This window comes from Lolium perenne, chromosome 1 (assembly GCF_019359855.2).
Source record: "Lolium perenne isolate Kyuss_39 chromosome 1, Kyuss_2.0, whole genome shotgun sequence".
Taxonomy (NCBI): Eukaryota; Viridiplantae; Streptophyta; class Magnoliopsida; order Poales; family Poaceae; genus Lolium; species Lolium perenne.
This window is the reverse complement of record NC_067244.2, coordinates 7,526,843-7,554,835: the sequence shown is the minus strand read 5'-3', so window position 1 is coordinate 7,554,835 and position 27,993 is coordinate 7,526,843. Positions and strand designations below refer to the sequence as shown.

The 27,993-nt window shown below is 46.7% G+C and overlaps 1 protein-coding gene across 1 annotated transcript; it reads right to left on the bottom strand.

Moving 5' to 3' along the window:
* Nucleotides 1-27,195, bottom strand: LOC127342283 (uncharacterized). The gene is made up of 3 exons (XM_051368221.2): nucleotides 26,880-27,195; nucleotides 962-3,053; nucleotides 1-795 (listed from the first exon to the last, which is right to left on the bottom strand). Exons 1-3 carry the CDS (start codon nucleotides 27,089-27,091, stop codon nucleotides 187-189), a joined length of 2,913 nt encoding a protein of 970 aa, XP_051224181.1. The 5' UTR covers nucleotides 27,092-27,195; the 3' UTR covers nucleotides 1-186.
* Between the last annotated feature and the right edge of the window lie 798 nt (nucleotides 27,196-27,993).

The following is a 27,993-nucleotide window of genomic DNA, read 5'->3' as shown; positions in this document are numbered from 1 at the left end:
TGCATGACAAGCGTGGAACATGGTAGTACAGCACGGTTTATTACAAGTACAGTACAGTTGAATAAACAGAGGAAATATTACAAGCAACAGCACAGTTGAATAAATAAACGAAATCCATATCTCAATATAGTAGTCTGGCGCAAATGCGTAGCAAATAATCTAGCTTGTTTTCCCTATGATAGCTAGCTAGCTGACATTATTTCCTGAGTCTTGGCTCTTTATTTTGTGGTGGAGTTTCTGTGCTTCTTTCACAAGGGAATCGAGGGTGCCGTCAGTGGCAGGTATCGCCATCATCCCGTTGGTGAAAATCATGCTGCCCTCGAGATCCAGCATGGCATCTGAAACGCTGGTGAGCGAGTCAATGAGTCTCTCCAGTTCAGCTGATTTGACGGCACGGCAGTCAGTCCCCTGGAGTTTCATCATCGTTGCTATGACAATCCTTGTGCTAAGCTTTATCACTGTCAAGCTGTCGGCACTGACACGATCTCTGCTTAACTGCACCATCTGCATCGCAAACCTGAACGCGACACCTTCTCCTTCGTCTCCTTCTCCCGGTGAAATTGCGTCAATATCAAGTTCTAACTTCTCACATGCTGTGACATACAGGGACATCAGGGCAACATACAACTTGTTGTATTGGTTTTGCCAATGAGATGAGGAAACATTGTTGTTCTTATTCTCGTCAATTTTGCCGTCGGTGGCGACTTGGCTTTCGATGTCAGTATCTGGTCTGATGTATCCAGGCTTTCCTTCTTCTCCAGTTAACCCATGATCAAATATTATTTCTCTGAGAACCTGCAGCGGTAATAACACGTTTACATCTTAGCATACATGAAACCTACCTGGTTATGAAATGGTAATGTTTGAGAGACTGACTTGAGGATTCGCCTTGCATGTGTATATACGCTGAATAAAGAAATAAAAGAAAGGAATATAGAAAGTTACTATTATATGCTCGTACCTTTGGCATCGCACTGGCCATGGCATTCTTGATTGTACTGAGATAATCATCATTCTCTTTTCTTTCGCGAAGTTTTTCGGCATTCTCTTCTTTCTGGCACCGAAGATATTTGTCATTCTCAGTGTAATGAATACACATATGCTCCAGAATTTCCGCTGCACTTTTTCTGCATTCGTTGTCGTTCCCAACTTGTGAAACTAATTCAGCGAGACCATCAACAAACTCATCGTTTTCCTCCTTGGGGAGGAGGGCGGCGACGCTTTTGCTGTCGAGAAACAGCAGCACCAATTCTTTACCTGCAGTCTTTCTGATAGAAACGTCACTGCAGTTACCTTTAATGAAGAGATCTACGAGCATCTTGGTGAAACTACATCTTCCTAGTTGCACCAGGATCTGCATGGCGGTCATCTGCAGCTCTCCGCCTTTACATTCCTCACAGGTAACAATTTTTTCCATGGTAGTGATTGCTCCCTTGTTCGAGGTCTGTCGACACAGATCAGCCGCAGTGTCTCCATTGGTATTCTTGGCAGTCGCGATGAGCCGAAGCATCACCTTCATTGAGGCCTCTACTACACTAGTGGACCATGCACTATGATGGGTCCGGTGCACTAGGTCATAGCTAACAGGCGCCATGATTTTGGAGACAAGATGTTTGGTGTTGTTTATGATTATGCAGTTGTCCTCACTGCCTGCGAGCCTCCAGAGGATACTTAGACCAGTAAGCACCAGATCTTTGTATCCATTGAGCGGCTTATTAGATGATAATGGCCGACTGATGCCGTTGTATGACTCTGATTCTGGTTCAGACTCCGAATACTCAGACGCTGGTTCTGACTCTGACTCTGGCTCTGGCTCTGGCTCTGACTCAGACTCAGATGATGAATAACTCCCTTGTTCCTCCTCATCACCATTGTTTTCATCTGTGTTTGATGACGGCGGCACAGTTGCTGTAGTGGCTTCATCTGTGTTTGATGTTAATGATGCTGATTCGTCTGGCTGGAGTCGACGGTATTCTTCGAAGTTGTCGATGAGTGAAGATATGTTGTTGATCCCTCCCGGGAACTGCTCCAAACGGATCCCACTGGCGACGTGCTCCACTATTCTGGCAGCAGCCTCCCTTATCTTTTTATCGTATGAGCGTCTTGAATCAAGCGTCCGAAGCAGTTTCTGGAGAATATGGGTAGAGGATGCAGACCCAATCAGGCGCTTTATCACTGTTCGCTGCTGCGCAATGATCGCCTCCTCCCTTTGCTGACGCTTTTTTCTCCTCTCCTCTCTCTTCTTCCTCTCTTCCATACTCTTCCTCCCCTCCTCCTTCGCCTCCTCCTTTTCAATCAACTGAGCTTCAGCTTTGCCCTCTAAATCTAATCGCTTCTGCTTCTGTAGCTGCTGTTGTCGCTGCCGCTGTTTTTCTTCTTCTTGTTCCATCAAAGTAGGAGCTTTAATCTTGTCCGAATATTGCCGTGTGAGTAGTCTGTCAAGTATCAATGTCCCAGAAAGGCAGCTACTAGATGACTTGGACTCCACAAGTTCGATCGCATAAGTGATGAGGTTCCTTTTGTCAGCGGAGGATGGCTTGGTATTGCATTCCCACCTGGTTTCCTCACAATAGTTCATAACTACACGATCTCCATCTTGGAAGCCGTATGCTTGGCTCACTTGGTTCACTATCGTCTTCTCCCATCGGAACAAGACGAATATATATAGGAAAACGGCACCTTGGGCCACACAGAGGACGTACAAGACATTATGCGCCGGATACATGTTTCTTCTGTCCCCATCCTCGCCGTAATAGTCGTGTTTCACTAAACCGTAGATCGAAATTGAAGTGGTAACTAACAGCCCAAACGCAAATAGAGATGCCGCAGATAGAATACATAAGTTCAACAGCACATTGTGAATTACCGCCAGAACCCATCCTACGACCACACGTACTGCCGCAACAACTCGTTGAATGACTGCCAATTTTGGATGTCCTCCGCGTGCCTTATTAGCCAGCTGCCACTTGCGAGTCATTAGATTTTTCACCGTCTTTGAGCTCGAATCCATATCCCAAACAGAAGTCATCCTTTCCAAGAAAGACGCATTTATCCTGTTATATGTATGTTCCTAGTTAGATACACGTGAGTGACGAGGAACAAAATTAGCTATTAACAGAAAAATATATTATATATCATTATATGCCCTCCTCTTTTCACTTGCAGTGTTGCATTAGTAACTCGTGCCTTTTCTACCTTTTCTCTGCACTTGCGTCATTATGCTCCCCCAAGCAGTGACCTGCCTGCCCATTTGTCTTTGCCCAAACTGGTGGACGGTGGTTGATCACCATGCCACCTGTTGGCGGCGGCATTGCTGTCCCACTTTCGACAGCTCGCTTTCATTTAGCCACCGTGTTTCATGTCCGTCCCCCTAAGGCTGAGGACACGGAGTAACCCCTAAGCTCGCTAATGGCCCAAAGGACGATTTTGAACTGGTGGAAGCTTTCGCTAGCGCAATTTCGAATTCTACTTCACGGGTGTGGGTTATAAATTGGGAAAATGTGTGGATGAGCCTGGGTACACAAGTGTTGGAGATATGCCCAAGAGGCAATAATAAAAGTGTTTATTGTTATATCTTAGTGTTCATGATAAAAGTCTACATCACATGCTATAATTGTATTAACCGGAAACATTAATACTTGTGTGTTTTGTAAACATAAAGGAGTCCCTAGTAAGCCTCTTGTTAAACTAGCTTGTTGATTAATAGATGATCATGGTTTCCTGATCATGAACATTGGATGTTATTAATAACAAGGTCATATCATTAGGTGAATGATGTGATGGACATACACCCATAGTAAGCGTAGCATATGATCAAGTCATTTAGTTCTTTGTGCTTCAAGCTTTAATATGCATAGTAACTTATCGTTTGACCATGAGATCATGTTACTCACCTACACCGGATGGATGCTTTGATGACACCAAACACTACTGCGTAAATGGGTTGTTATAAAGGTGGCATTAAGTGTTCGGAAAGTATAGGGTTGAGGCACTTGTATCAATAGTGGGATTTGTCCATCCTAATGACGGATAGATATACTCTGGGCCCTCTCGGTGGAATGATATCCAATTAGCTTGCAAGCATGTGAATGCTTCACAAGGGATATCATATCATGGTACGAGTAAAGAGTACTTATCGGTAACGAGGTTGAACTAGGTATGGAGATACAAACGATCAAACTTCGGATAAGTAAAATATCGCGAGACAAAGGGAATTGTTATTTTATGTGAATGGTTCTTTCGATCACGAAGTCATCGTTGAATATGTGGGAGCTATTATGGATCTCCAGGTCCCGCTATTAGTTATTGATCGGAGAGGGATCTCGATCATGTCCACATAGTTCTCGAACCGTAGGGTGACACACTTAAGGTTTGATGTCGTATGAAGTAGATATGGAATATATGGAATGGAGTTCGAATGTTGTTCGGAGTCTCGGATGGGATCCAGGACATCACGAGGAGTTCCGGAATGGTCCGGAGAATAAGATTCATATATAGGAAGTCACTTTCCAAGTTTGGAAATGATCCGGTGCATTTATGGAAGGCGCTAGAATATTCTAGAACCTTCTGGAAGAAATCACCATGGAAGGTGGAGTCCCGGATGGACTCCACCAACCCTAGCCGGCCAGCCAAAGGGGAAGGTGGAGTCCATGGTGGACTCCACCACCTTGGCCGGCCAAGGGAGAAGGAAAGGGAGCAATCCCACTTCCCCTAGGTTTCACCCATATGGAAGGTTTTGAGTTGGACTCTTATTCGGATTTTGGGCAAACCCTAGGGGGTTCCACCTATATAAAGAGGGGGAGAGGTAGGGGACAGGACACCACAACAGCCGCACCACCCAAGGGGCACCAAGGCCGGCGCCCCAGCAGCCCCCTCTCTCCCAAACCCTAGCTACTCCCTCCTCCTATTTCTCCTGCGGTGCTTACGGCGAAGCCCTGCCGGAGATCTCCACCACCACCGTCACCACGCCGTCGTGCTGGCGGGATTCTGAGGAGGATCTAATACATCCGCTGCCCGCTAGAACGGGGAGAAGGACGTCGTCATCAACACCGTATGTGTGACCGAGTGCGGAGGTGCTGCCCGATTGTGGCACCGTCAAGATCTTCTACGCGCTTTTGAAAGCGGCAAGTGATCGACTACATCCACCACGAGATTTGTCTCGTTAACGCTTAGTGATCTTCGAGGGTATGTTGATCTTCACCTCGTTGCTACCATCTACTAGATTAGATCTTGGCTTGTTATTCGTTTTTGCGGTAGGAAATTTTTTGTTTTCTATGCTACGAATCCCTACAGTGGTATCAGAGCCGTGTCTATGCATAGATTGGTTGTACGAGTAGAACACAATGAATTTGTGGGCGTTGATGCTTTTGTTGTCTCTTGTTTATCGTGTATTTTGCATCTTGCGGCATGGTGGGATGAAGCGGCCCGGGCTAACCTTACATGACCGCGTTCATGATACTTGCTCCACGCTTGACATGCAACTTGTATTGCAAAAGTGGCTTTGCGGGTGTCAGTTTCTCTCACCAAAGTTAAGATCCAATTTACAATTTTCAATTGACAACACTTGTATCAGCGTTGTGGTTCATGTTCGTAGGTAGATCGGATCTTACTCGAAAACCCTAAACCACGTAAAATATGCAAACCAAATTAGAGGCGTCTAACTTGTTTTTGCAGGGTTTGGTGATGTGATATGGCCATGATGTGATGATGAATATGTATGAGATGATCATTATTGTATTGTGGCAACCGGCAGGAGCCTTATGGTTGCCTTTATATTTCATGTAGTAGTATTATTTCAAAATAGTTGTAATAGTTGCTACATGTGGTGAACAACCATGAAGACGGTGCCATGGACCTTGACGCCCCACCGACGATGATGGAGATCATGCCCGTTAATGATGGAGATCATGTCCGTGCTTTGGAGATGAAGATCAAAGGCGCAAAGACAAAAGGGCCATATCATATCACATTATAAATTGCATGTGATGTTAATCCTTTTTATGCATCTTATATTGCTTAGATCACGACGGTAGCATTATAAGATGATCCCTCTCACTAAAACTCAAGATAATAAAGTGTTCGTCCTTAGTTAGCACCGTTGCTAAGACTCATTGTTTCGAAGCATCACGTGATGATCGGGTGTGATAGACTCAACGTGTGCATACAACGGGTGCAAGCCAGATTTGCACATGCGGAAACTAGGGTTTAACTTGACGAGCCTAGCATGTACAGACATGGCCTCGGAACACGGAAGACCGAAAGGTTAAGCATGAATCATATAGATGATATGATGAACATGTTGTTGTTCGCCATTGAAGCTACATTATCTCTCGTGATGATCGGACTTGGTGTAGTGAATTTGGTTCGTGTAATCACTAAGGCAACGTGAGGGATGTTGTTTTGAGTGGGAGTTCACCTAATTAATTTAAGAATTAATAGTAAACTCAAATTTATCCTGAACAAAGTCTAAATTGTATTTGAATTAAATTTTGTAGAATTGACATCCGTTTTCTTCTTTATGCTAGGCTTGTAATTGAGATAGAAATACTGTTAAATCTGACAAGTAACTTTACGGACTGGTACCGTATTGTTAAAGAATCAAGAAATGATTAAGTCCTATAGCAAACTTTTGGTAATCCTCAAATTGCTGATTCAAAAGCAATGGTTTCAATTAGTATCTAAAAATTATCTTGTCTCCGTGAAACTTGATGTTCAAATATGTTTGAAAAGTAAGGAGCTGAAAAGTTTGTTTTCAGAAATAAGCAAGGTGTGAGATATGTGTGATATCTAAGACCTTAGTACAAGATAATAGAATATAATTTAGTGAGACTACATAAACTCATAAGTTTTATGGGAATGTACGAAGGTTGAAGACGCTAGGCGTCTCGATCCTCCAACTAGTTGGGCACTAACGTTATTCGCATATCCATGTAAGCCATAGTAGCTTCATCATGAAGTTGTCATGATTTGATGGATAAAATTATGAGTGAAATTGTTCATCACATTAAAAGTTACTAATAGTGAAATCCGGAACACTTATCATGTGATGATCAACTTCAAAGTGCAAACCTCAAGGTTATTGGTATTTGACCAACAAGCCTAGAAGTTATTGATGTTGAAGTGTTTTCTGAAATATGAGGAAAGTCGAAAGAGAAACTACAAAAAGGATTTTGGCACAAAGAAAGAAAAGACTAGAAAGTCTAGCTCAGGTGTATATAGATGATATACATGTTATGAATATATTCTTTGATTGGTCACACAATGAAGTTCTTGAGTATTTGTACCATATTGGTTGGTATGAGATGTCATACAACACAACACAATACAAGAATACAATGACCTAATTGACTGATAAGGAATGTGGTAATAATGCACGTCTGGAACAAAATAAAGTGTTATTATGTTCGTCGTTGGCATTCTACCTAGCCCTTCAGATTTATAATAAAGAACTTAATAATTGTTATTTTGCTCTGGTCAAATGAAAACAATAAGTTGTTCAAATTATGACAATACTCCATGTACGATGGATAAGTTATTATAAATCTTAATGGTGAAACACACATGCATAACACTGACGCTAAAATGCCATAAGGCAAATGATTTGAATTCCACTTATTTGTGGAACCGCCATTTAGGTCATGTTAGAAAGGAACGCATGAAGAAACTCCATGCAAATGGATTTTTGGAGTCATTTGATTTTTGAATCGTTTGGCACTTGCAAATCTTTTCTAAAGAAAATGACTGAAATAACGTTCATAGGCCAAGAGTTGAACAGGCAACTAAACTTAGTGGAAACATACATGATGATGTATATGGTTCATTGGGCATAGTTGTGTGCGGAAGATTCTTCTACTTCATGAAAACTTCCAACAATGAATTGAGTATATATATATTTATTCGATGAGGAAGAAGTTTGAAACATTTGAATAGATTCAAATAAATTTCAGCATGAAGTGGAAATCATCGTAATAGAAAAGTCAAATATCTATGATTGGATCATGGTGGAAATATTTGAATTACGAGTTTTAGCGAACATCTAAGAGAGTTACGAAATTGTTCCACAACTCACGTTTCTTGGAATACCATAGTTATGATGGAGTATTCGAAAGACGTATCCAAACCTTGTTGAATTAATGATGAGATAAAATAAAATAATGCCATTATATTTTGTGGACTATGCTTTAGAGACTACCGCTTTTACACTAAATAGAGCGTCATCATATTCCGTTGAAATGACACCATATGAGTTATGGCATGGGTATAAACCCTAATAGTCCTTTCTTAAGTTTTGGTATGCATAGCATAAGTAAATGAGTTTACAACCAAAATCGGATGAATGTCTTTGTTGGTTATCCCAGAGAACAAAATGGGAATTCTTTCCACTATGAAGTCAAAGACAAAAGTGTTTGTCGATGGTACTTGCTTATTTCCGAGAAATTGTTTCTAGCGAAGTATTTAAGTGGGAAAACAATGGAACTTGATAAGGTTGATGAACCTGAGCATGATGATCAGAGTAGCGCAGCATCGGAAATGGTTCCGGAAGCAGCCACGATGATCATGGCTCCCATGTCTACAAAGTGTTATAGTCATGAAGATCGAAGTACCTATTGAACCTTGTAGGTATGGTTTACTTTGTGATCAAATAAATGATTTGTGGACAAAAGATTGATTTTGAACAATGATAAACCAACTACATACAAAGAAGCTATGATGGGCTCTAACTCCATTAAAATGGCTAAGAGCCATGAAATCCATGATAGTATCTAAAATCAAGCTTGGAGCTTGGTAAACCTTTTGAAGGAATAAATACTTTTTGAAAGTAAATGGATCTATAAAATTAATAGACTTCGATATAATATCCTTGAAGAAGCTCGACTTGTCAAAATATTGTTTACGACAAAGTTCAAAGAGTTGACTGCGATAAGATTAGATCTTCAGCAGCGATGCTTATAGTCTATGTGGATTATTCTAGTAATCGCTACATATTTCTTTTATGAGATATGTTAGTAGGATGGCAAAATACATTCCTTGACAGAAGTGTGTATTAAAGGTGTATACAAGATACTACTGAGAGTTTTGCTAGTCCGTACAATACTAGAAAGGTATACAAACTTCACTGGATGAAGTGAGTATCACGGAGTTGGAATCTTCACCGGATGAAATAATCAAAGAGTTATGATTTCATCAGAAACAATGAAGAAGCTTGCATTTGCAAGAAATTAAGTGGGAGCGCTAAGACATATTTATAATACTTTATGTAGATGACATATCGTTGATTATAAATAATGTAATCTTGTACTTGATATGATTAGAAGGTTTCATTGAAAATCAACTTCAATGGAAGGATATGGACTAAAAACATATTTAGCGTCAAGATCTATGAAGATAGATTGAAACGCATAATAAGTTTAAGTCAAAGTACATAGAATGAATATTGAAATAGTTCAATATGAAAACGTTAAGAAGGTGTTCTTTTCCATGTGGAGGTTTAAACAAAACTTGAGTGTATTTGACACTCAATGAGTAAAAACACATGAGTGATTTTAGATCACGAATAATATATACACAATCATATGTCCTATGCTCTAAGGTGTTACGAGCATATATCAGAATGATTCATATGATGATCATTGGACAACAGTAAGAATATCCCTAAGTGCTTTGTCAGAGCCGAGGATATATATATATATTTTTATATGGGGTAATGACAAACAAATCATTGTAAGGTGTTACACCGATATTAGTTTTGTCACATATAAAATAAATTTCAATCTCAATTAGGCTAAATGTGTTCATTAAAAGGTAGCACAATGGGCTAGAAAGAGTCTATGCTCTAAATATTGTGACGGATTCTACAAACGAAGGCAGAGTATCTCATTGTTTTGACAATGACCAAGGGTGTTTGAGTCGAAGAGTTCTTTAAGAACTTGGTGTAGTTCCGGTAGTGTCAGAACTATGAAGCTATATTGTATGTGACAATATTGGTAACATATTTCAGACCGCGGAATTAAGGTTCCACCAGAAGACCAAACATATACGATTAATGCTGACTCATTTGAAAAAATGAGTGATGCGTAGAGACGCAAATGAATTACAAAATACATACGTTTCTGAGAATATCAGATTTGTTGACTGAAACCTCTCCCATAAGCAAACATGATAAGCACCAGAAGGCCAAGGTGTTATATCTTTACAAATGTAAACTAGATTACTGACTCTAGTGCAAGTGGGAGACTGTTGGTGATATGCCCAAGAGGCAATAATAAAAGTGTTTATTGTTATATCTTAGTGTTCATGATAAAAGTTTACATCCCATGCTATAATTGTATTAACCGGAAACATTAATACTTGTGTATTTTGTAAACATAAAGGAGTCCCTAGTAAGCCTCTTGTTAAACTAGCTTGTTGATTAATAGATGATCATGGTTTCCTGATCATGAACATTGGATGTTATTAATAACAAGGTCATATCATTAGGTGAATGATGTGATGGACATACACCCATAGTAAGCGTAGCATATGATCAAGTCATTTAGTTCTTTGTGCTTCAAGCTTTAATATGCATAGTAACTTATCCTTTGACCATGAGATCATGTTAATCACCTACACCGGATGGATGCTTTGATGACACCAAACACTACTGCGTAAATGGGTTGTTATAAAGGTGGCATTAAGTGTTCGGAAAGTATAGAGTTGAGGCACTTGTATCAATAGTGGGATTTGTCCATCCTAATGACGGATAGATATACTCTGGGCCCTCTCGGTGGAATGATATCCAATTAGCTTGCAAGCATGTGAATGGTTCAATATCGCGAGACAAAGGGAATTGTTATTTTATGTGAATGGTTCCTTCGATCACGAAGTCATCGTTGAATATGTGGGAGCTATTATGGATCTCCAGGTCCCGCTATTAGTTATTGATCGGAGAGGGGTCTCGATCATGTCCACATAATTCTCGAACCGTAGGGTGACACACTTAACGTTTGATGTCGTTTTAAGTAGATATGGAATATGGAATGGAGTTCGAATGTTGTTCGGAGTCTCGGATGGGATCCAGGACATCACGAGGAGTTCCGGAATGGTCCGGAGAATAAGATTCATATATAGGAAGTCACTTTCCAAGTTTGGAAATGATCCGGTGCATTTATGGAAGGCGCTAGAATATTCTAGAACCTTCCGGAAGAAATCACCATGGAAGGTGGAGTCCCAGATGGACTCCACCAACCCTAGCCGGCCAACCAAAGGGGAAGGTGGAGTCCATGGTGGACTCCACCACCTTGGCCGGCCAAGGGAGAAGGAAAGGGAGCAATCCCACTTCCCCTAGGTTTCACCCATATGGAAGGTTTTGAGTTGGACTCTTATTCGGATTTTGGGCAAACCCTAGGGGGTTCCACCTATATAAAGAGGGGGAGAGGGAGGGGGCAGGACACCACAGCAGCCGCACCACCCAAGGGGCACCAAGGCCGGCGCCCCAGCACTGTAACATCCCAAATTTTAAAACAAAGAGAAAATGAATTTCCCTTTTTCCAAAAATGAGAACCAACAAAAACTTTTATTAAATAAGGTGCTATGCATAGTGCTTGCTTGATAATTGTGTTGTTGCCAAAATTCTTATGTGAACTACTTTGAAATGTTCCTAAAACCTAAACCTCACCCTTCTTTTTCATCCTCCAAGAGAAAACCAAAATAAAAAGAATTTTAAATTAAGAAGAGAGGCCTAGGTAAGCATATGGCTATTCTTGCAAATACTAAACTTTGCCATGTCTACCTTGTGTGGATGGTTTGAAAGACCTCCACAAACCTAACCTAGTGCTTATCAACCAAACACTTGGTGAAACAAAAAGAAAATAAAATTAGACATGGAGGCATATGTGGCACATAGCCATAATGGCAAATCTTGCCCTATGCCCTCATACCTTACCCAAATGGTTTGAAATCTTTAGCAAACTCAATCTAACCCTAAATAGACCCTAACCCATGCCCATTTGGCTCAAGTGAAACCAAAATAGAAAAATAAGAAAAATCCAATTCAACACACACATGTGCTTAAGGCCAAATTGCAAAACTTTGATCTAGGCCAAATTAGCTTGTGCCATTGCTTGTAAAATGATAATAAACACCTAATAACACTTTGTGAATCAAAGAAACTCAAATCAAATCGAAATTGAATTCAAAATGAGCTCACATGCACTAATGGTCACATGTGACATTTATAACCTGATGCCTACTTTGAGCCCTATTATTTAGAGATTTCTAAACTAAACAAAGCCAACTCTTTGCACCTCATCCAAGACAACATCAAGGAAAACAACTTTACTCAAACACACCCCTGCAAACTCCTCATGGATTCAAAGATATGATCAATCAAAGTGGAGACTTTGAAGCAGAATTAAGATCATATGCAATTTGGATTTTTGCAAACTAGCTCTCCTTGACCAACCAACACCACCACTACATCACAATCTTTATATGAATCACACCCAGCAAATTTGGTGCCAAAATTCAAAACTTGAGTTCTTGCGGGCATTGTGTCAAACACCTTGCAGACCCAATTCTGCCAAACCAACACACTCTAATAACCATCAGACCATGGCCTAAACCATCATGCTTTGCTCATCAAAACCACTCCCTTGTACTCTCTGAACCATGCCAAACACTAGAGACAACAAGTGGTACCCTTGATCATCACCAACATTGACCAAACCATCCATGCCGTGGCATGGCATGGACATGCACATGCACATGCTTCCCCTCTCTGGCCGAATCCAATGTGCACAACCTTGTCCAACGTGTTCCCCTAACTCTCCTGAACGTGCCAGACCCGTTGCTCGAGCAAACGGCGCACCGCACGCGCCAGAACACGCGACGCCCAGACGTGCCCAGACGTGCACGCGCACGCCAGAGCGTGCACGGAGAGCGCCACGGGCACGCCCAGACACGACGTCGCCCGGCCAGCTCCGTTGACCCCTGCGCTCTCCTCGCATCACCTGCTCCCCTACGTCACCAGCAACCGCCAGGACACGCCCATTGGCTCGCGCCGCGCCTGTAGACGACGGCATCAACGACGCCCTCCGCCGCGGTACTGCGAGCTTGCGTCATGCGCCCGTCCTCGCCCTGGCCTCGTTTTCACCGCAATCACGCCCAGCGTCACCGCCGTGACGTCGCCAAGCGACGAGCGTCAGCGCCAGTGCCTCTCCGCCCCTGTAGCGACGACGCCACAGCTGACCTCACCGCCAGACCACGGCCACCATCCGCCGCTATAAAAGGAGCCATCCCCGCGCTCAACTCTTCACACAACCAGCTTCCCCTCTCTCTTCTCAGCCTCCTCGACCACCTCTCTTGCTCGATTAGCCACCATAGACATCCAATTTGGTCGCCGGAGCCCGCGGAGGTGCTGAGAAGCTCGCCGACGATTTCGGCCACCGTTGGAGACGCCACTGCTACCAGCTGCTTCCCCGTCGTCGACAACGCCGCCGCAGAACGTCGCCGACCATCGCCGCGCCGCCGGTGAGCCTCCCACCCCCCACCGTCGCCGCCAGTAGCTCCGCCTCTCGTCGCCGTCAACGATGGACGTGGTCCGTTGGATTCACTTCTAATCCTGCGGCACAGATAGGAGCGTAACGGTTCGGCGTTTAAACGCCACTGACATGTGGCTCCCACTGTCAGGCGGCCCGCGGCGTGCGAGACACGCTAGCTGGGCCGGCCCGTTTATTTTTCCCTCTGTGCAGCCCACTTCTTTTCCCGCCAGCCCAATTAATTCAAATCCGAATTTTTGTTTATTTCAAATATGCTTACAGATGCCATTTTCAAATTTAAATAGAATCAAATCTACCCAACCAAATTTGATGATTTTGGTATTGATGGAAAGCTTGTGAAAAGCTCTATCCAACCCCACTGGTCTCATCCCATTTTTCTTTGTAGAATTAATGTAACAAAAATAACCAGGCAGGGCCTTTTCAAACTTCAAACATTTATTAAAAATCAACCATAAATGATTTTGAGTTGATTCCAACTCTCAAAAATCACATTTCATATACTCTTTTTGTTTATGTAAAAATATAACCTAGTTGTTTCACATGATCATGGACTAGAGCAAAATAATGGCTATGTGGCCATTTCTAGTCCATTTAAATTATCCAAATTTATTTCTTAACTAGTATGAGAGGTTCCCTCTCATTTAAATCATGGTCCTAAGCTATTCAAGATGAGGTGTTGACTTTGGTCTATAGCATCTCATAGTGAATTACTTAGAGACATTAAATGGTTGTAGTAGTAATATTTAAAATGCATGAGGTTAGTACCTCATTTAAATCATTTTCCCCAAATAATAGATGTGAAGTGTTGACCTTGGTCAACATGTGATCATACCCTATTATTGGAGGAGATTAAATCTTAAGAAGATTCAATGAGAGGAAATTATTTCTCTCCTACAAGTTTTCTTAACACACAAGCCAACCTCCTTTGTGATTAATGATGTGATGTTAGAATAGTTGATGTAAACCAATTGAGTGCTTAGCATAGCCTTAAGACTTGTTTGGTGATTGTTACCTCGTATCCGTTTATAGACGCTAGTACCGAGGAGTACCAGGAGGAGGAGGTCTACTTCGAGGAAGAAGAAGAGAACTTTGACCACTGTACCAATCAAGGCAAGCTATACTCTTGCAAGTTACCCCAGTGCAAGCTCTACTTGAGCAAGGCACCCCTACCATACTACTTTGTGTTTTACTTTCCAAGTCCCAGTTTTTATCTTACAAAGCTTTTACTTTGATTATTAAGGTTTACTTTGATAGTTAACTTGAGTCTAGATAAGGAGTAGTACAAGAACATCAAAGTTAGCTTAAAGAGCTACAAGCTAGTTAGCACCCCTCATGACTAGTTGGAGTGCTAAAACTAAAATTGACTACTCTAGATGGGAACTTGTGAATCAAATGACTTTGAAAAACCTTGGAATGATGAGTCATTCTATTGAAAGATTTTGAAGGTGAATATGACTTGAATGACATGGTGAATTTGACAAAAACTGATGGTTGGGTTCGGATGCGATACCATTCCAATTTTTGAGTACCCCCACAATACCTGATTATGGGTAGGGCTTAACTGGAAGTTTATGTACTTTAGTATGGGTTCCCTCTAAACAAGCGTCATAGGGGTTATGCCGAGGGCTGCCTCCACCACCAAAGAAATGACGTGAAAATGAGGTGACTGTCCGGCCCAAGCCCTGTGCAGTTCCCAGGATGGCAGTGTGACATCACTGGGAGGCCAAGCTCATGGGGAGAGGTGCCTATACTAGGGTATGTAAGTGAAAGGTTATGGTTGATGATCCGCATACTGAGTATGATTATTCAGGGCTATCCCTGACGGATGTAATCAAAAGTTGTGGCACAAGTGTACAACCTCTGCAGAGTGTAAACCTATTCGAATAGCCGCGTCCACGGTTATGGACGGTTGGAAAGGCCATACTGTTCCGTCATCAGAACTTTTCCAAATGGTGACTTGTGAAATGAATTTGAAAGGTGACTTTGTTTTGAATCACAACAGAGTTGTGGGAATGACACTAATGTTCCCACTTGAGTTAAGTTAGGCAAATGAAGAGTCCTTTATTACTAAGTGCTTATGAAATAAAACTGGCTTTATGCAAATAAACCTAGAGCTTAGCACCCCTTTACCATTGTTGATAGTGCTTACACTAGTATTAGTTTGCGAGTACTTTAAAGTACTCATGGCTGTGACCCTGGCTATTCAAATGGCCAGACTATGAAGAGGAGCACCAGTACCGTGAAGATGGACAGCAGGACGTCTATGATAACTAGGACTACTCCTGACGTCAACAGTTGCCTGTGCAACAGATGGACCGCTACTACGTTTCTTCCGATGTGTGTGTTTTGTAATTGATCATTAGATCAACCCTTGTTGTAAGACTGGATCATGTGATCCTTTGTTGTAAGACAATTATGATTTGTAATGAATGATGTTCTGTGATATCAATCTATTATGTCTCGCAAAAACAATATTCCTGGGATTGCGATGTATGGCATAATAGGCATCTGGACTTAAAAACCCGGGTGTTGACAAGCACCCCCCTCTCTCCCGAACCCTAGCTACTCCCTCCTCCTATTTCTCCTGCGGTGCTTACGGCGAAGTCCTGCCGGAGATCTCCACCACCACCGTCACCACGCCGTCATGCTGGCGGGATTCCGAGGAGGATCTAATACATCCGCTGCCCGCTGGAACGGGGAGAAGGACGTCGTCATCAACACCGTACGTGTGACCGAGTGCGGGGGTGCTGCCCGATTGTGGCACCGTCAAGATCTTCTACGCGCTTTTGAAAGCGGCAAGTGATCGACTACATCCACCACGAGATTTGTCTCGTTAACGCTTAGTGATCTTCGAGGGTATGTTGATCTTTACCTCGTTGCTACCATCTACTAGATTAGATCTTGGCTTATTATTCGTTCTTGCGGTACGAAATTTTTTGTTTTCTATGCTACGAATCCCTACAACAAGAAAAATTACAGATGGATGCGGTGGCCTCCTCTGACTTCTGCATCATAGGGACAGTTACAGATAAATCTAACAATGCCGTTTGGCCGATGACTGCTTTTTATGAACCTCAAGAAGACCAAGACAAAATCAGTTTTCTGCAAGATATTAAAAGAACCAAGCCTTTTGTGCTGCCAGAATGGGTCATTTTAGGAGATTTTAATCTGATAAAGTGCTGATAAAAAAAGTAATGGTAATCTGAATCTGCGCATCATGGGGGCGCTTCAGGACAACAATTGAAGACCGAGAGCTGAGAGAAGTTCACATCAATGGTAGAAGATTTACGTGGTGCAATGAAAGAGAAAACACAGTTCATACTAAGATCGACCGTGTGCTGATTACCAAGGATTGGGAAGAATCGCATTTGTCTTACCAGCTGGTCACTGCTTCTACCTCAATTTCTGATCACTGTCATGCTCAAGAAGATGCAGACCAGACACTACCTGGATTCAGGTTTGAACAATGCTGGATCAATCATGAGGGTTTTGTTGACATTGTGAAATCTGCCTAGGAAAAACCTGTAAAATCCAATGATGCAATTACAAGATCTCGTACCAAGCTCTCTAGGACAGCTACAGCCCTCAAAAAGTGGTAAGGCAACTTCAAATGGAGGCCATACTGCAAGACAACATCGCCAATGAAGTCATTTTCCAACTTGATCTGGCTCAAGAAGAGAGACAGCTCTCAACAGACGAGAGATTGCTTAGAGAATTTATACAGGCTAGGCTGCTGGGAATTGCTGCCATTGGTTGCATGAAATGGATGCAGCAGGATCGAATCTCTTGGATCAAATCTGGTGACGCTGGTAGAGACTAGGGTTCTACCGGGTTTAGGGCGGAGGTTGTAAGGGTGGAAGTGAGGGCGGAGAGGTTGGGGAGCTCGGCGCCGGCGGCTGGGCGCCGTCGCGGAGGAAGAAGGAGGCGGCTAGGGTTGGTGCGGCGGGGGCTAGGGTTCTCCCGTCTCCCTTCAGGAGACGAGACAGTAATGATACTGAATTATTGTCTGATTAATCTTGAAGGGATACAAGTGTTTATATAGGAGGACGGCTTCCTCGAAACCCTAATTTACTTGGGCTAAGCCCCTAATTTACTTGGGCTAAGCCCATAACTAGCCACTAGTGGGCTTCCTACGTGTATAGGTCAGACCGACCATAACATCTCTCCCCGCCTTCTCAAACAGCTCGTCCTCGAGCTGAACTTCTGGAAACTGCTGGCGGAGATCTTCAAGCTTCTCCCAAGTCGCCTCGTCCTCGGGCAGGCCGGTCCAATGCACCAAAACGTGCCAAACACCACGGCGCTGCTGGGCCTTCAACACGCGAGCCACACTCGCCGGGGCAGGCTCTAGACGCCCATCCGAAGTAGGTGGAAGAGCTGGTGGTGCAGAAGGAGGGTCGCCCCAGTAGGCCTTCAGGAGGCCGACGTTGAAGACGTCGTGGAGGCGCGAGCCTGCAGGCAACTCAAGGCAGTAGGCGAGCGTGCCGATGCGCTCCAGCACACGGAAAGGACCAGCGTAACGAGGTCCCAACTTGCGCCTGGAGCGTGGGTCCAAGGACTGGGTCGTCCGGTGAAGAAGGTGTAGCCAGACCCAATCGCCCACCGCGAACTCCGCCTCGCGATGGTGTGCATCATAGTATTTCCTGGCCAGCTGCTGAGCCTGAAGAAGTCGCTGGCGCGCCTCAGCCAGTATCTCGTCGCGGGTACGCAGCAGGACATCCGCCGTCTCAGTACGGGCCGTGCCAGCCGTATAGGGAAGCATCGCCGGTGGTGGCCTCCCGTAGACCACCTCAAAGGGAGTAGCGTGCAGCGCGGAGTGGTAGGACGTGTTGTAGCAGTACTCGGCCCACGCCAGCCAGTCCACCCAAGCTCGTGGACGATCCCCGGTGATGCAGCGCAGGTACATGGCGATGATCTTGTTGACGACCTCGGACTGGCCGTCCGTCTGAGGATGAAACGCCGTACTCATGCGGAGCTTCACGCCCGCCAACCCAAAAAGGCCCCTCCAGACGTGACCGCGGCGAAGCAGGCGCGTGAGGGGTGCGGCGATGAGACCGAAGTCCTGGATGTAGCGCCGGTAGTATCCGGCGAGGCCCAAAAATCCGCGAAGAGCTCGTGGCGACTGGGGCGTTGGCCAGGCGGCGACGGCAGCGACCTTGTCCGCGTCCATCGCGACACCGTCGGCGGAGATGACGTGGCCCAAGTATGCGACGGAGGTCGTGCCAAACGAGCACTTCGAGCGCTTGAGGTGAAGACGATGCGCTCGAAGCTCGTTGAAGATGATGGCCACGAGCTGCAGGTGCTCCGCCCAGGATGCGCTGTAGATCAAAATATCATCAAAGAAAACAAGCACAAAGCGGCGTAAGTAGGGGCTGAGCACGTCATTCATCAGAGCCTGGAAGGTCGCCGGCGCATTGGAGAGGCCGAACGGCATCACCAAAAACTCGTAGTGGCCATGGTGAGTGCGGAACGCCGTCTTGGCGATGTCGTCCGGGTGCATGCGCACCTGATGATAGCCCGAGCGCAAGTCGAGCTTGGTGAAAAAGCGCGCGCCATGCAGCTCATCCAGGAGCTCATCCACGACGGGGATGGGGAACTTGTCCTTGGACGTGACGGTGTTGAGGGCGCGGAAGTCGATGCAGAAACGCCACGTGCCGTCGGTCTTGCGCACCAAGAGCACGGGGGCGCAGAATGGTGACGTCGAGATCCGTATGATGCCCTGTGCTAGCATGACCGCCACCTGGCGCTCGAGCTCGTCCTTCTGCAGCTGGGGGTACCGGTACGGCCGCACAGCTACGGGTGCCGTGTTCGGCAGCAGGTGGATGCGGTGGTCACAGGGTCGCGAGGGAGGGAGGCCCTGCGGCTCGTCGAAGAGGTCGCCGTGCTGCTGCAGTAGGGCGGCCAGGAGCGGATGCGCCTCGTCTAGCGCGGCGGCCATCAGGTGTAGCTGCGGGGATGTGCCAGTGCTGCCCACGCCCGTCCAGTGAACACGGCGGCCGCCCTCGCGCCAGAAGATGAGGGACAGCACGTCGAGGTCCCACAGGATGGGGCCTAAGGTGCTCAGGAAGTCGAGGCCGAGGATGAAGTCGTAGCAGCCCAAGTCGATGCCGACGCAGTCGATGGAGAACGGCTTGTCGCCTACGAGCACGGGAACCTGTCGCGCCACGCCCTGGCACGTAAGACGATCCCCGTTGGCGACGGTGACGCTGTACTTCTCCGATCCCGCCGGCTGGAGAGCGAGGCGGCGCATGGCGGTGTTGGACAGGAAGTTGTGCGCGGAGCCCGTGTCCACCAGCGCAATGAGACGCTCCCCCTTGATCGTCACCGGAAGCAGCATCGTCTTTGCCGTTTTGATGCCCGCCATAGCATGGAGAGACACGACGAAGGCGGACGCGTCGACTGGCGCGTAGGTCGTGACACCGGCCTCAGTGACGGTGGCGGCCGCGAGCTCGGCGGTGAGGGCCTCAACGTCGGCGTCGTCGACGGTCTCCAAGTAGAAGAGGCGGGCGCACGTGTGGCCCGGCGCGTACTTCGTCGCGGTTGAAGCACAGCCCCCGGCGGCGCCGCTCAGCTGCTCCGCAGCCGTCGGCCGTTTGAAGGGGCGAGTTGGCGCAGGAGGCCTGCGGGCGCAGCGGCCGGTGCGGGGCGTGGCGGGGCGGTGGGCGTCGGAGCGGGGCGGGGCGCGGGACGAGCGCTGCCACGCTGCGCGTAGACCTGCTGCATGGCGAGGGCGCGCTGCTCGTAGGCTCGTGCGTAGTACATGGCCGTCTGCAGGTCCGCTGGCTCGCGCATCTCGACGTCGACGCGGATGTAGTCGGGGAGGCCGCCGACGAAGAGATCGGCGCGCTGGCGTGCCGAGACGCCCGGGGCATGGCACGCGAGCGCCTGAAAGCGGTCGGCGAAGTCCTGGACCGTGGTGGTGAAGGCGAGGCGTCCTAGCTCGGCGAGGCGGCTGCCACGGAGGGTCGGCCCAAACCGCTGGAGGCACAGGTCGCGGAAACGCTCCCAAGGCGGCATCCCGCCCTCATCCTGCTCGAGGGCGTACTACCAATCTGCGCGGCGCCCGTAGGTGATAGGAGGCGATCCATGTGCGGTCGGTGCTGAGCGTCTGCTGCCCCCGAAAAACTGCTCACCGGTTCAGCCGATTCGGGGGTCGGTGGCGCCGTCGTAGGTGGCGAACTCCGGCTTCGTGAAGCGGGCGGCTGCGGTGCCACGGGCGGGACCTCGGGGGTGTCCGCCGGCGGCTTGGGTTGACGGACGTGCTTGCGGCGAAGGGCCCCGCAAACCCGCCAGACCGCGAGCGATGGGCGGGCGGCTGGACCGTCGTCGCGGCGCGATATGGGTGTAGACGGGCGCCGCGTCGGTCCACGTGGGAATCGGCGAGGGCGACGGCGGCCACCACGCGGGCCGGCCCGGCCTGGCGCGGAGGCGGGCGGTGGGGGCGGCGGCGTAGCGGCGGTCGGTGGGGGCAGCGGCGTAGCGGCGGCCGGTGGCGGCGGCGGCGGAACCGCGGTCGGTGGGGCGGCGGCGGAACGGCGGACGGTGGGGGCGGCGGGTGCTGGCCGGCCCTGATCTCCGCGAGCTCGAAGCGGATGGCGCGGAGGCTGTCGGCGAGGTCCGCCAAAGTAGCGGGCAGGAGGTCGAGGCCCGTGGGGACGGCGGCGGCCTGGTCTCCGTTGGCGGCGGCGGCCCCCTGCAGCGCGTGGGCGCCGGTCATGGCGGCGGGAGTGATGTTGGTGGCGGCGGTGGACGTGGCGGCGATGGTGTCGACGGGGGGGCTGTTGGAACCCATGAGACCTAGGCAATCTGATACCAAAGTGGTAGAGACTAGGGTTCTACCGGGTTTAGGGCGGAGGTTGTAAGGGTGGAAGTGAGGGCGGAGAGGTTGGGGAGCTCGGCGCCGGCGGCTGGGCGCCGTCGCGGAGGAAGAAGGAGGCGGCTAGGGTTGGTGCGGCGGGGGCTAGGGTTCTCCCGTCTCCCTTCAGGAGACGAGACGAGAATGATATCTTGAATTATTGTCTGATTAATCTTGAAGGGATACAAGTGTTTATATAGGAGGACGGCTTCCTCGAAACCCTAATTTACTTGGGCTAAGCCCCTAATTTACTTGGGCTAAGCCCATAACTAGCCACTAGTGGGCTTCCTACGTGTATAGGTCAGACCGACCATAACAGACGCCAACACAAAAAAAAAATTATCTTCGTGCAAATGGGTGAGATAGGAAAAACCACATCCCTTCGCTCACATCTGCTAATGGTGAAGAGGTCACAGATCATGCTGCCAAATCCAACATCTTGCACCACCGCTGCAGTAATCTCTTGGGAACAACCTTTCAGCATCCTTTTGATCTCAATTGAAGCGAGCTTGAGACTTAGCCTGCAAACTTGGAGCATCTTGACTTGCCTTTTTCCCTTAGATGAACTGAAATCAGTTGTGTTTGATTTGCATTCTGAAAAGGCCCCACTACGGGTGCTACGGGGCATGACTTGCCTACTCTACGAGGCAACTTGCCTACTCTACGGGGCATGACTACGGGCGCTCCTCCCCATTGGTACCACTGCCACCAGCCGTCTTGGTCACCGGCACAAGCCGCCGGTCCCCTTGCGCGTCTGCTGCTATTAAATCGTCATAGGTTACATTGTGTGGAACCCCTCACATTATATAGGAGACCTAAGCTACCAGAGTCCGACTCGAACACTACACGTAACCTATCCACACCTAATACAATTCAGAGTTCTAACGTAACCCAACTCATACATGATATTCAACACAAACACAACACATAGCTTTGCCAAGATCTTTGGAAAGCTGATGTCTTCTAGGCTGGCTCATGTGATTGGAAATTTGGTTTAGAGTGCTTTCATCAAGAAGAGATCCATCCATGACAATTTTGTTTTTGTCAGAGGAGTTATCATTTATCAAAGAAGCCCATGCCAAGAAGAATGTTCTGCTTTCCTCAAATTAGATTTTGCAGAAGTGTTTGATTCTGTTCATTGGGAATATCTGCTTGAGGTGCTGTGAGCTTTTGGCTTTGCAGATGCTTGGAGACACATTATCTTCCTTAAGACGTCGTCTACTACCTCTCGCGTTCTGTTAAATGGTGAACCTGGAGCTCTAATTCAGCATCGTCGTGGGCTTCGGCAGGGCAATCGTCTGGCGCCTTGTCTCTTCAACCTTGCTCTCGAGCCTCTAGAATGCCTTTTTCTGGGACCAACTAATCATGGGTTGTTATCTTCTATTTCTCATCAGGCCAATCAAATGTGCACTAGTTTCTATGCTGACGATGCTGTTCTCTTCCTCAACCGTGTTAAAGCTGAAGTTGATGTGGTTTTCCAGCTTCTGGACCTCTTTGGACATACCTCGGGGCTCAAAATTAACCTGAGTAAATGTACAACTTTTCCTATCAGATGGAATGACATGGACCTGCATGATCTGCTTGCAAACATTGGTGGAAACTTAGGCTCTTTTCCTTGCGTCTACCTCGGCCTGCCCCTTCGCTTCAGAAAGTCTAGAAGAATGAACTGTCAACCCTACCTCGACAAGATTGCTCGAAAGTTAAAGCCATGGAAAGGAAAACTTATGGCCAGATCAGGGTGGCTTATCCTTGCCAACTCAGTGCCCATTATCGAAAAAATGAATTCTGTACAGTTTTTTTGACCCTCCAAAGTGGCTTATAAAAAAATTGACAAAATTAGACGCAATTTTCCGTGGTGTGGGAAAGAATCTGCATCTGGCGCCGAATGCATGGTCAACTGGAAGCTTGTTTGCTCCCCAAAGAACTGTGGTGGCCTGGCAGTGAAGGATTTGGAGTTGGTCAGCAAAGCACTTCATTTGCGCTGGCTATGGCTCAACTGGCAAGACCCCGAACGACCTTGGCATGGCCTCCCTCTGCCAGTTGGTGCTGATGATTTACCTCTCTTCGAAGGATGCACATCTGTCCATATTGGAAATGGTATCAAGGCAATATTCTGGAAAGATTCTTGGCTAAATGGCTTGTCTTCGCAACAACGTTTCCTGGAGCTGTTCGCCATGGCTAGGCGCAAAAACCTCTCTGTTAGTGATGCTGTGATTAATGGTAGATGGATGGGAGGATTGCAGAGATTAAGCTCTCCGCAGCATATTGATCAGTTTGTCGAGATGTGAATGAATTGCAAACTATCTATCTTTCCGAGGATGAAGGCACCATATCTTGGAACCAAGCCTCAAGCAACTATTACAGTGCTGCCTCGGCTTACTCGACATGCTTCTTTGGAAGGATCTCTATACCAAATCTTGCAAGCGTTTGGGATATGAAAGTGGAAGGGAAAATAAAATTCTTCATGTGGCTGCTGATTCAGAATCGCATATGGACTGTGGAGAGACTTGCTACCCGAGGATGGCATCAAGTCAATTGCTCCCTTTGTGATCAGACGATTGAGACTACCGACCACCTTGTGCTCAACAGCCCCTTCGCGAAGCAAGTTTGGCATGGTTTTGCTATCACACACCCCGTTGCACCTAGCATTGGTTCCCGATTCACGACCATTGCTGCCTGGTGGAAAAAGATGGACAGATTCCGGAAAAACAAAATAAAAATACATCAGACCTCTGCTGATGTGTATGTGACGTGGCACCCATGGAAAGAAAGGAGCCGTAGAATCTTTGAAAAATGCTGTTGCTCGCGGGATGGGCTTCTTGTGCAGATCAGAGCAGACATGAGCAATTTTTCCACAGCTTTCAGCGAGTAGTTTCCTTCTCCTAGCTTGTGTTTCGTTTGTTTCCTTTTTGCTTTTCCTGGCTTTGCCATTGTAAAGAATTCCCCCTAGTATAATGCAAAAGGAGAGCTCCTCCTGTTTACGGTAAAAAAACCTCGGTACACCTACAACCTCTATCTAGCCATCCATTACTAGCTAAATGGTGTGGATAAGAGATTTAAATTACTTATTAGGGTGGGAGCGCTTACTGTTATTTGGTCGTTATGGCTATGTAGAAATAACAAGGTTTTTAATGATAAGAATTTCTCATGCAGGTTATCTTCTGGTGCACAACTACGCTCTATTCATGGTCGTCTCTACAGCGTGTGGAGCATCGCGACCTGTTTATGGAGTTGTCTACACGGTTGGAGGACACAGCGAGGGATATTTTTATCCAACATGAATGGCAGCGTAATCTCCGGATTGTGGATTGTTCCTCCATCGCCTTAGGGGCCTATGCAGTTTCTACGATAATTACTTGTATTGGGCCTTCCATTTTCTTTTTTGTTTACATACTTTTGGTGGAGTGCGGCCGTGTGCATCTTTGTTATGCAGAGGCGGGTGTAATACTTAAAACTTTTAAGTCAACAACACATTACAAGTAAAATGTGTAAAATCAGAGAATCTCATTTTACATACTTATGCTGCAACAAAAATCAGATTTTTTTTTTGCACACTATAATTCTAATGTTTTACTAACGCCAAAGTTTCAAGTTGTATAATTTTTTTTGGTAGAAACAAATAAAATAGATTCTTTTTTTGTATGAAGTGAGAACCAAGAGTATCAATATAAATCTGGAAGACCAGATAGAGGGTGCACATGTACCAGGCTTAGGAAGTCCACTCTATAAAGTGACGAGGCGCACCCAATACACTGAGTTCCAGTCTAGACTTTTTTTTAGTTTACTCAAACCCTAGCCTTCCTATATTCTATGCGACCAATCTGTTGCATGGAGGACTCCGTTTCGATGAATAAAGCGGACATGTATTTTAAGACGAATTTTGACCGAAAAATTGAACAAACACACACATGGGTGTCGGTGTTTCCGAAGCTTTCTCTCTCCTCCTTTTATCTGAATCTCACAGCAAAATGAACGGTGTCGGAAACACCCACATCCATGCGTGTAAGTAAAAAAATATTTCCGTAATTAGTATTGTTGAATTTGTATTTAAAAACACTTTCTAAAGATGCTAATTTTATTATACCAACAATGTTATATATTTTCTGAAGAAAAAACACGGAAAAAGAAGGCTTGAAATAGAGGGACTATTGTGCAATTTTATTACACTATTTTTCTGTAGGAGGAGGGAAAGAGGAGGAGGAGGGAGAAGGTGAAGTGGAGGAGGAGGAGGAGGAGAGAAAGTGAGAAAGAAGAAGAGATCGTCGGGCTGTTTTCAATATATAGCATAGGTTACCGCCTACGCACCACTATGCCCGTGCACCGGCGGTAATTTTTTATTTATATATTTTTTGCATCCAAATCTGAAACTTGAAAAAACTCCTATTTTTTTATTTTGAGGAATCTGAAAAATCACTAAACGGCCATAGGCGGTTGAAATCGGATGTAAATCTTTCCGTAGATACATTTTCGTATAAAAAACTTTTTGATCGAAGGTCGTATGCAACCAGAAAAGCCGTTTTACCGAAAGATGGCGTTATTTTGCCTAATATATCGAAATTCATGTTTGTTAATTTTCCTTCAAATTAGATGACATAACATATGGTCATCTCGAAGGATTTTATTTTTTGAAATTTATATTATTTTCTTTTATTTTTAAAGCCAAAAAGGCGTTTGGGGGGAGGGGGGGGGGGGGTTGTTACCACCAGCGTCCCACTATAGAGGTGCGCCGGCGGTAAGGGGGGCTCAGATTTTTTCCTAGGCCCGGACCTGGTCGATCCTTATCCTCGGCGCACCAATTTTTCGCTGTGCCGCCGTTATTTGCGCAGCACCGGCTCCAATATTTGGTGCGGCGACGGTAATATAGCGTCGGCGGACTGCTTTTTTGGTGCGCCGGTGGTAGTTCTGGGCCTATAAGCCTTTTTCTAGTAGTGGTTGCCCCGGGTGGTGAAAATAATACACCCTCCACACGCTGAATTGGGCGATTGCGCACAAAGGTATGTGGAGAGGTGGCGCGCTCGATTTCGGCGACAATTTGCCGGAGGCGGCCGGAATCATGAGCGGCGGATGGCAATGGCGGGCGGGAAGGAGAGGGGAAATGCGATACGGAGCAACGCATTTTCCCCTCGGAAACCAAATATGTAGCGGTGAAGGTGTAGGATTTAGGGTTCTCCGCAAAGTTTTTTACGGCCGGGCTCGTATGCGGGCCGTTGTTTAGACCAAAACCAGAAATATTTACGGGCCTGACCTATTTGTGATATGTGTTAGAGATGCTCTTAGGCAACAGTGGGTAGGGATGAAGCTATAGCCGGCTCAGGATTCAGGCCATGAAAAGAAGAATTAAAGAAGTTCAATAGCAAAAAACACACACAAACTCACAGAGAAGGTGGACATAGAGATCGACCAACCACACTAACTTGATTCTGATGATTACCGAGCATTAAGCAGTAAAGATGCATGTAATTAAACGAGACGAGATGATATATAGTACTAACCAGAGTATCTGTACGAGTGTAATCACCGTGAGACGCCAAAAATCATGCTCATCAATCATGGAGACGAAGCCACCGAGAAGAACAACCGTGGTCCATGTAACCACTAGTAAGCCTATCCCTCTGATTGAGAAGATCATGTACGCCAGAAGCACGGCGTAGCCATTGATAATCTGTACTTCCTTCCATCGATAGTCGTATCTACGGCGAGCCATTCTTCACATCAAGAACCGGCGGGCCAGAAGAGAGTGGTGGCTGCGACGGCAGAGGTAGTAGAATGGGAGGTGAAGGCCCGGTTTATTGCCATGGCGACTCCGGGGCAACGACTCGAGATAGGCAAGGTTACAGTGACGACGCCGAGAAAAAAACGCGATAGAGAAAGTTCGGCCACCGCGTGCATTGACCGTTATGGTTGACGTGCTGGGTCAAGTCATCGAGGACAACACTACAATTCCATCTACACCATGACCAGGCTCGTATACGTCCAGCTCTTGCACATCTGACAATGATCCAAAGCATGAACCTAGCTCGCTGCCGATCGAGTCGACTTCATCGCTAGCGATGCGCGGTGACAATAATCCGCTTGCCCGAAAGAAAAGAATTATGAATGTGTGGACATGGTCTTGGTCTCGCTGGGTGGGCCTTCAATCTGGGCATGGTTTGGTTTAAAACCGTTCAAACCGTGAGCCCGAACCGCACCGCACCGTCTCTCCGGTTTGTATCCGGTTCGGCCCAGCAACCCAGTCAACCCATACGAAAAATATTACTCACTGGTTTCAACTGGTTTCCACCCAGCCAAACCCGCATCGCACCGTATTCCGCATCGCACCGAACAGAGGCGCCGCGCCGCCGCATCTGCATCTCACAAATCTGGCGCGATGGCCGACAGAGGCGACGGCACGGCGTTCGGCGGAGGCTCAGGGCGCCAGGGCTTCGACGGAAGCAGGAGCCACCGGCGGAGCGGCCTCGACGCCGGTGAGGGCGAGGCGGCGACGGAGTGGAGGGCAGCGGGCGCCGGAGGAGGCGAGGCGGCGCCGGAGCGGAGGGGAGCGGCCTCGGCGCCTCGGCGCCGGAGGAGGCGAGGTGGCGACGGCCAGGGCAATTCAGATAACGCTAT